The sequence below is a fragment of the Physella acuta genome, unplaced genomic scaffold (assembly GCF_028476545.2).
Source record: "Physella acuta isolate Inbredline_101_S28 unplaced genomic scaffold, ASM2847654v3 ptg000222l, whole genome shotgun sequence".
Lineage (NCBI taxonomy): Eukaryota > Metazoa > Mollusca > Gastropoda > Physidae > Physella > Physella acuta.
The window spans coordinates 767,676-777,897 of NW_026731741.1; the positions used below are offsets into that span (position 1 = coordinate 767,676).

The following is a 10,222-nucleotide window of genomic DNA, read 5'->3' on the forward strand; positions in this document are numbered from 1 at the left end:
CACTATTACACTGTAAACATTACAACCCCGTTCAACAAGGTCTTAAATAAATAAATAATCTACAACAAATCTTTACTCAAAAGTGTTGTTTTGTTTTTTTTTCACTGCATTAGTGTTGCATGACATAAGGTTGATAAAACTTTACTAATGGTAAGAATATTCCATCTAACTTGAACAGATCTTTAAATAAATTATAATTTTACACTCGGGGGTTCGATACGTCCTGTGGGTATGTGTCCAGTGGGGGGTTCGTTACGTCCTGTGGGTATGTGTCCATGGGGTTTAATACGTCCTGTTGGTATTTGTCCAGTTGGGAGTCGATACGTACTGTAGGCGATCGGAAACCGCCGGTAGCAAAAATGTACTCTTCCAGAAAAAAGATCAAACCAGATGCACCGTGTATTCCAACCACGAGCAGCGAGGGGCCATCCTTTAATCAATGCCAGCGACCTGGGGTAGTTCGAGCTTTAGAAAAGTCGGAGGGTACTCAAACAGTTCTTAACCGTGACAGTGGTAGATAACAGGAGACTCTAGGACGTGCCGGGTGGTCGTTTGCTTCTTAAAACGTTAGGGGGAAAACGAAAACGGTATGGGGTTGTTGTTGTTGTTTTTTTTCGTTGAATACTTCTTGCGAGAAGTTGTTTTTTTTTCTGTTTTTACAAATAACAATCAATAAATAAATAAGTTTAGATGAATTACTCCAAAAACAAAATTGCACACTAAATGACTCGGCCGCATATGTAAGGTTTCGTATACGTTGTGGCAAAACAATTATTAGATGAGCAGCTCAAAGATTATTAAAGTGTGTGCTCTTACTATTTGGTTTTACTTCTACGTTTTAAGGTACCGTTCATCTGATTTTGTAACCTCATCATATGAAGGTATTGTGTGGTCAGCACTATACCCAGCCGCCATTACTCCAACGTACGCCATGCAGGTGAACTTTACTTCCCTTGCCCTATAGACCGTAAGGTTTGATATGGAACTTTACTTTGCTGTAAGATGCTGGATTTAATTGGAAACGTAAAAGTTCTAAACTTTGATTGTTGAATGTTATATTACATTAACTTGTGAGAATTATTTAAATTAAAAAATACACAAGCACAAAATGATGATTTTTGTTAATTTTTGCTACCTGTGACAAGTTACTTCAATGCTACAACCATCATACAGCGGAGTTTGGAATGCTAACGTGTTATTTCAGTGTTGTTAGTTGTTAAATATATATATATATATATATATATATATATATATATATATATATATATATATATATATATATATAGGCCTACTCTAACAAAACTGAAATATGTTTGTGGTATTTGTTATATTTATTATATATAGCTTTAAAAGATATATAACTTCTTCCATTTTATTTTACCTAGCTTAAAATTGTATATAATAGTTCGGGTCCGATAAAAATGAAAAATTCGTTCTAAAAAATTAAAGGGAAGTAATAAAGTACGCTAGCCACAAGGGAAATCACTCTAACACCGGACGTAATTGGAAGAACTTTAATCCTGCCGTCTTACAAAAAAAAATCGCTGAAACTATAGATGTGAGAAATTATTTGAAAGATTGAAGTTATTGTTGCCTTGACTTTGTGCCGTAAAATGTGTGACATCTCCAGAGTGTAGGCTGATTTACAACAAGGTCAGCCCGGTACACAGTTCAATTTACGGGAAAATAAAGGGGGATAATACTTTTGACTTTAATAATGATAGTAATAATAATAATAAATAATAACAAGCCGACCCGCGGCGTATTGTATTTAGTTTTATTTTCTACTTTTCAGTAATTCATAATTTGTGAATTCGACAGTACCATTGCTGTCACTGAAAATATTTGCTTTAAAACACTAAAACCCTCCCCCCCCCCCCCCCGGTGAAAGCAGCATCCTCTTAGTTACCTCCCCTAAGTTTAAAATAGTTTCAAACAAAATGATCTGCCCCTCATAGGCGTCACTAAACCCGGCTCTACGATTGTAAACATTTAGCGTGAACCAAGCTCACCAGACCATGTGGGGGTGGGGGTAGTTGCGATATGCCTAGAGAGGAAGAGAAGGGACTCCTAGGCGCGCTTACAGCTTGGTGTATTCTAACGTCTCCAAGAAGAGAATTATATATATAGATAATAGGTAAAGTGGCTGTTTGTAAACAGATGAATGAGAATGTTTGTGTGTAAGTTCTATAACATTCGAGTAAAGCAATGACTGGATCCACGGGTCCGGGAAGTTTGTCCACACTTGAGTATTCATGGCAGGAGATGGATTGTCTGCTGGTGTTTGGCTGGATCGTTGATCAAGCGTGAAGACTGATGTCTGATGTCAGTTAAAAACTACTTGGGGGAGGGGGGCTGGGAGGGGTGGAAGTACTCGGAACGGAAAATTTATGTCATATATAGTTGTGTGAGTGTTTTGTATCTGTATGTGTCTGTGTTTGTTTAGAGAGAGAGAGAGATAAAGAGAGCAGAGAAGAAGACAAACAAACGTGAATGAAGTATCATGTTGAAAGAAATCCCTCTGTATTTAAATCTTTTGTTCACACACACCCAACCACGCCTTCCACCCTCGTCGACAGCAACATCTGCTACAGGATTTAACAACGGACGACAGTTAAAATATTTTTTCTATATAAATTATGGGTTTGCTTTTTTTTTACGAGGCCGGGGGGTAGGGAGGGGGTAGACGTGCTTCGGGGACTGACCCCTCCCCTCCTTCCCTTAAGAGATGTCTGAAGACAGAAAAAGCTCTGGTCACCCGGTGCGTTTCTCAACAGCCGTACACCGAGTCACTGGCCACAACATATGTTGTAAATAGATAACTAACAAGATCACAACGGGTCACTGAACAAGTGGATAGCTTTCTTTCAGCCAACGGTGTAAACAAAATGTCCGTCTATGTTGCAAGCAATATGGTGTGTGTGTCATTTCCTGCTTGGGTGAGAGTGCGTGAATACTTGTATGGCTTGTCAAATTTTAACATATTTTACAACTAAATTAATTAATCTAACAGGGGAAATAACAAAATTGTATTAAAGAAACGCGAATTACCAAAGTTTTCTCCCTTTCAATTTAAGTTTAGTTTTTTTTTTTTTTTTTACTTTAAATATTTTTATTTTTATTTTTTATATTTTTTATAAACATTTTATAATCTAATTCTCTCTAGGGTTAAAAATGAGATTAACATTATGTAATTAAAATAGATTAAATGATGATTATGTAACTATTGTCCGTTTATTCAAGATTTTAAAAACTTTTTTTTCAGTTATTTCCCCTTGTATGGAGACTTGCTAAAAAAAAATCTCCCAGAATTCCATCAAACCATTTTGTTTCAAACTTCACCCGTCAAGATGACAATGCAGAGCGACATGAAGTTTAACATATTTAGGTGTTAAGTTAGTTTTTTTTATTTTATTTAATGAAAGTTAATTTAGGTGTTAATTTAGTGGGTTTTTTTAATTTTAATTAAAGTTAATTTAGGTGTTAATTTAGTTTTTTATTTAATTAAAGTTAATTTAGATGTTAATTTAGTTGGGTTTTTTTAATTTAATTTAAGTTAATATAAAGGACATTATGGAGGACATTAATTAGATACAAAAAGATTGCTTGGTTTTATGTATTTAGAAGTACAACTCTAAAGCCTGATTTTGTAGTGGTGTGTTAAATACGTGTATTAATGGCTGCGTATGAAGTACTGTGTATAAAGTGATACAGATGAAGAGCAATGTTTGAAACACTACATAGGATGCACTATGTGGAATAAACTTTGTGAATTACTTGTTTTTAGTGCTTGTGTGAATTACTTTTTAAAGTACTGGTGTAAAGTACTGTGTTTTAAGTAGTACCTGCAAAAATTGTGTGAAGTATTATGAGGTACTATGTGTATAGTACTATGTATAAAGAAATGTGTCTGAAGTACTTGCACGAAGTACTATGATTTAGATACTGAGTGAAGTACCATATGTGTTGTACTGTTTGAAAAGTACCATGTGTGTAGTAATGTGTGGGAAGTAATGTACGTGAAATACAGTGTGTGAAGTACTTGTACGAAATAGTATGATTGATATACTGGGTAAAGTACCATGTGTATAGTATTATTTGTAAAATAATGTGTGTGAAATACAGAGTACGAAGTGCTGAGTACGAAGTACTATGATAAAAGCACTGTGTCACTTTCTGCATACATCACGGCTGGGAAGACAAAGGTTGTAATGTTACGTCACGAAGGAGTTCACACTTAACTTGACACACTTCTGTTTGTTGACATTTGTCCAACTTGACCTTTTAGGCCCTGACCTTAGTGAACCCAGGCGGGGTGAACGTGGCTAGGGTTGGACATCGGTAAACGGAAAAAAAGTCACAGGAAAAAAAAACACAGAAAAAAAGTCACAGTTTTTGCTAGGAAAAAAAGTCACAGAAAAAAAGTCACAGTGGAAAAATTTTATCGGAAAAAAAGTCACAGAAATAAAGTCACAGAAAAAAAGTCACAAAACTCTTTTTAGAAATATTTTTATTAATTTGTTAAGAATTGTAAAATTTAGTATGTTTATTGTTGTGGGTTGTATTTTTTTATATCATAAATTATTTATAGACGTTAAAAGCATTATGATTTATAACAATTGTAAGTAAAAATACTCTAAGATAATTAACACACTAATCTCAACTTTTGTTACGTATTTAGTTAAATACGCGGTAGAAAAGCTAATTACAAAAGAAATTTAGGCACATTTTGCCGTAGGCAATTCTCTGGTTGGCCTCTCATCAGTAGGCATTGTCCGAACATATTTTGTGTTGTTGACGTTATGCGTCAATGAAGCCTTTGAACCTTGTCGGCTTTCTGTTTTGATCCCAAGTTTTGGTATGTAATGAGCGTGATAAATGTGGGCAGTAAAGGTGGTTGAACTAAACATAACTATTGTTGCCATGAGTTGAGGGCAGCAAGTCATATGAACCTACCATTTCACGGTACTTTAATATTGGTATTTAAAAAAAAAACACGATGAAAAACGTGGACTTAGGAGCATTCTTATAAATGCTACTAATCTTAAATTTAAAATAATTACAATCTACATACTTCATAATAAATATTTTTAGACGAATTATAAAAATTCATATGCCTATACAGCCTACACACATTACATTACATTTAATTAATCCTAAGTTAATTTACACTCTCTAAATATTTAATAAATAAAAGTATTAACAAATATCATGCAAAAATATATTTGTGACTTTTTTTCCTGTGACTTTTTTTCCTGTGACTTTTTTTCCTGTGACTTTTTTTCTGTGTTTTTTTTTCCTGTGTTTTTTTTTTCCTGTGACTTTTTTTCCTACAATCTGGACATCACGGGTTGGTGGCCAGTTTGTCAACCATCTATCCCAAGATAACCATAGGGTTGGACCTCAATTAATATAGCAATAGGACTATAGTTATCCACTTCAGAAGCTTTTACTGATATCACCAGCTCAGAAAGTCTGTCATTAGCCAGTCAGGCTTCAACAAGGCAAACTCCGACTAACTGGGTTGGATATCGGTTTGATTACCGTGTATCTGTCTCTTCTGTCCTTTTGTTCCCACCAGGTTTCTCTCCCACCTTATTGAACACAAGGGAAAATTGTACCCCACCATCCAGTACCCGGCTCAACCGTAAGAAGCTAATAACTTTTTAAAAATCCCACATCATTTAGGTCAAATTAATGATTGCTGACAGATAGGGAAATGCATTTAGAATTAAATAGCATTCATCATTTAACGATATTCGAAAAAGTCGGCACTTTGAAAGTGGCAAGCATGGAATTGTTGCAACGGTGCTGTCCACAGCACGGCTGTGGGGCGGGGCCTGGTGCCCAAGCGGCTGTCAGCTGTCCGTATACTTTCTACCTCACCTATCCTCATTGTTCTCTGATGAGTGTTTTTATCCGGTTTAAAGTTGAGTTTCTTTACAGTATAATACTTGTTGCGAGTTTTGAAAATGAAATAATATAACTATTAATATTTGTGCAAGGAGCTGGAGAGCCGCATCTTGGCATCAAAAGAGCCGCAGGTTGCCGACCCCTGGCCCAACCAACACTTTCTGATAACCACTTCTGCCTCCACCACATTTTTGTTGGACGACACGCACAACTTGAGCGACCCCCGACACACATTGACCAGACCTGATGTCTGTCGGCTAATCCCCTCACCACCAAGTCACCGCAAGACAACACTCGGGGCAGACAAAATGTCTGTCACCTAGTATGTCTACAGTCTGGTATGGCGTTTAATTAAGCGGTTAGGTAAATGCCTAGTCCGGCTAATGAGTTGAATTCTGCCCTCGCTGAGTAAAGTTGATTGACATTCTATTCACGAAGAATGACGTCATTACACAGGACAGATTCAAAAAGCTCCACATAAAAAAAAATTAAAAATAAACATTTCGTATATTATTTATTTATTTTTTAAGTGTGTAGGCGACAAATAAAATGTTCGCCGTGTATTATTTTAACAAACCTTGACAATGTACGACGCATGCGGGTAAAGTGTTTACATATTTGACAGGTGTAAAACTAGCGTCCATTCCAGAAAGTTCATAGCCCAGGCCGTACTAACCTACTCGCGTGTCGAGTAGGTAACTATGTCCACTTAACATACCTCGTTCCCCTCAGAGTTGCGCTTCTTGCCCGCGCGACAATTTCATCTCATTTTTTCTTTGTTTTCCAAAGTACATTTTTTCTTTGTTTCTGGTTCCTAATTGTGTTGTTGAAAACTGTCTGCTCGTGTGCCTACGTCACTGAGACAACAGTCGAGTACCAGGTTCGAACCTCGCCGGGTATATAAGTGACGACCACAACACGAGCTGTATCAGAACCGACTCCGTCAGTCTGTGAGCCGGTGACCATGAAGCCTCTAGTTGTTCTGTGTGCTCTCGGCCTATGTAAGTCTGTGTTCATCTGTTGATTGGTTTCTTATTGTATTCATGCCGAGTTATAGCTTATGATAAATAGTGTTAGTTTTTATTTGGCTAATTATTTTTGATGTCCAATATTTAACACACTTCAGCTATAATATGCAAAATGCTATTTGATTCTTTTTTTAAATATGTAGCTATACGTGTTTTAAAATTCTTATGAATTGTGATCTTTAACTTTAATTAGCTGGGTATTTTAAAGCGCTGACAATGTTTTTAACACAACGTAATTCATAAAGTTATTGTGCTAGCTGGAAGTTCAGGCGTTGACCGAACTATTACACAACTGTGTGAGAAGATTTGTTTCTTCTGCACAATTTTAATAAGGTCTAAATTACGTTATCATTTTTTGAATATTGATAAATGATCATTCTTTTTAATTATGGAGTTAAATATTTTAATGTCTTTCTATATTTAAGTGATATAAGCACATCGATAATATTTCGTATTGTCTGTTTATTTAAGTACCATAAGCCTCCATCTTGGGTGTGTTTGATGTTCAACAGCTTTTATTTACGTGCTCATCATTCACGTGCACATCATTGACCACAATGTTTAACTCACGCACTTTCTTGACCACAATGTTTAACTCACGCACATTCTTGACCACAATGTTTAACTCACGCACATTCTTGACCACAATGTTTAACTCACGCACTTGTTGTTTTCAGATTTCCTGTCGGGAAATGGCATGGAGTTACCTCGGGAAAAACGCGGCGTCCCCGACACGAACAGCTCACCCGGTCGCCACGGCGGGGACAACACCTGGGTCAAAGGTCAGTTCAAGGCCGACGACAACAACGACGACGCGAGTTCTGAGGAAGACAACAACGACAACGGTCCTGAAAACAGAAGCGGGCGTCACCCCGGGCGTGGGGGTAGCACTGGCTACCTAGGAGGGGCGAGGCTTGGCCCCAAGCCGCCAGAGAGAGATCCCCCCAGCAAAGGACAAGGGGGCAGCCGGGGTGGGTATGACGAGCAGCCGTATAAAGGTAGCAGTGGCTACAACACTGGATATTCGAATAAAGGTAGCACTGATTACACTAATGAGGAGAATGGAAACTACGGCAGCACGTATAGAGGATGGAGCAGCGACAACAATGGCCAAGCTAACGAGCAGCTGAACAAAGGTAGCAGTGGCTACAGTGCTGGACAGTATGGTAGCAAAGATAAAGGTCAGAGTAACTATGACCAAAACAACAAAGGTAGCGGTAGCTATGGTGCTTGGCAAGACAGCAACGACGATGACTCTTACAAAGGTAGCAGTGGTTACAATAAGGGACAAGACAGCAGTGATTCAAACAAAAGGCAATCTTACAAAGGTAGCAGTGATCAAGACTGGGGTAATACTTACACGAACACCGGTAGCACTGGCTACACTGGCGGTCAAGATGCTACCTATGGCTACCCCAACAAAGGTAGCGGCGGCTACAATCTGGGACAGACGAAAGAAGGAACTTACGGCTACTCTAACAAAGGCAGCACCAGCTATGGTAGTGGTCAAGATGGAAGCTATGGTTCTTATAACAAAGGTAGCAGTGGCTACAACCAAGGTAGCACTAGCTACGGCCAAGACCAGCCCTACGTCTATTCTTTCAATGGTAACAAAGGTGATGTCGCTCCTACCAGGTGCGGCGGTGCCTCCAACCCTTGCAGAACAACTGGCACCAAAGGCAGCGACAGCTACAGTGGCTACAAGGGCAGTCAAGTCTGGGACGACTCGCCCTTTGCCAACTCCGGCAAAGGACAAACGGATACCGGCATCTTCCACAAGCAGCTGAGGAAGGGAGATGATCAAGACGACGATGGGGACAAAGGTCGTCAAGGTCACGGCCGTCATCGACGTAGTTCCGGGTCATATTCCGGAGCCAGCAAAGGTTGGGGAGGTGTTGACACCAGTATATACTACGACGATTCAAACGATCTGGCAGATTATGATGTTGTGTACGTTACCAACGGTCAAGGTGGGAACAGGAATTACGGGGGTGGGTCTGTAGGAACCGGTGGGGGGTACGGAAATTATGGAGTGAACAGGGGTTGGGGTGGTGGATCCGGGGGGTCTGGAGTAGTGAGAAGTGGGGGGAGTGGGACCAGTTTTGGGAATGTTGGGGTGAGTCGGGGATGGGGTAGTGGTGGGGGTTATAGTGGGTCGGGGGTGGTTAGAAGCGGTGGAGGCGGAACTAGTTTTGGGAACGCTGGTGTGAATAGAGGTTGGGGTGGGGGCTCCGGTGGAGGAAATTACGGTGGGTCTGGTATGACCAGGGGAGGTGGTGGAATGGGCGGTGGAAACTACGGTGGATCAGGAATGAACAGAGGTGGTGGAGGTGGTGGAATGGGTGGTGGAAACTACGGTGGATCAGGAATGAACAGGGGTGGTGGAGGTGGTGGAATGGGAGGTGGCAACTACGGTGGATATGGAATGAACAGGGGTGGTGGAGGTGGTGGAATGTCAATGGGTGGGGGTAACTACGGTGGATCTGGGACTAGCAGGGGTGGAGGAGGTAGCTACGTTTCTTCTGGTATGGGCGTGGGAAACGGCAACAGATACACAGCCGTTGCAAGCTAAGTTAGACGTAGATCACGTGAACAAATAGATCGATTTGATTGGTTAGCGACATATAAGAAGCCGCCATATTAACTGGTCTAAATGGCTTGTAGTTAGAGTATTACATATATTTTTGTCAGACTTACTAGCGATGTTAAAATAAAATTATAATTGTTTTAAATGAAAAGATGTTTTTGGTTGAATTATTTTGTGCGTTGTAACGATTCTACTTTTCTTGATCTGGATCTTGTAATAAAAGAGAGATATTGGAGATATGTGGTCTCTATAACTATGTTTATAATTGAATGGAAAGGGGATATTACATTCAAGGGAAATAACCTTTTGAATTGTTCATGAGGTTGTCTGTCTCATGTTACTTCCCCTTAAATTACACAAAACTGGATCATCAACATTTAAATTTCTATAATTTAGAATTCATTAAAAAATTATATATAAGTATATAAAAAGTAAAGTAGAAGTAAAGTTCCTTTTTCGAACCTTACGGCCCATGGGGGCAAGTGAAGTAGAGTCCATCTGTTTATGTTGCCTTGGCACATGAAGGGATAGTGTGGTCAGCACTCTGCCCAGTCGCATTTACTTTCCTTAACGTGAATTACGTACCCTCCAGAGCTGGGTAGACTCAGGGAAAATCTACTGACTTGAACGCGGATTCGAACTCAAGACTTTCGGGTCAGCAGTCTAGCGTTTATTGCTAGACCACGCCGTATAT

General features: G+C 39.2%; 1 protein-coding gene across 1 annotated transcript; it reads left to right on the plus strand.

The window, feature by feature from the left end:
- The first annotated feature begins 6,835 nt into the window (after positions 1-6,835).
- Positions 6,836-9,513, plus strand: LOC131937781 (loricrin-like). Its single transcript, XM_059295416.1, has 2 exons — positions 6,836-6,914; positions 7,619-9,513. The coding sequence occupies exons 1-2, from the start codon at positions 6,878-6,880 to the stop codon at positions 9,511-9,513; spliced, it is 1,932 nt and encodes a 643-aa protein (XP_059151399.1). The 5' UTR covers positions 6,836-6,877.
- Positions 9,514-10,222: the final 709 nt, after the last annotated feature.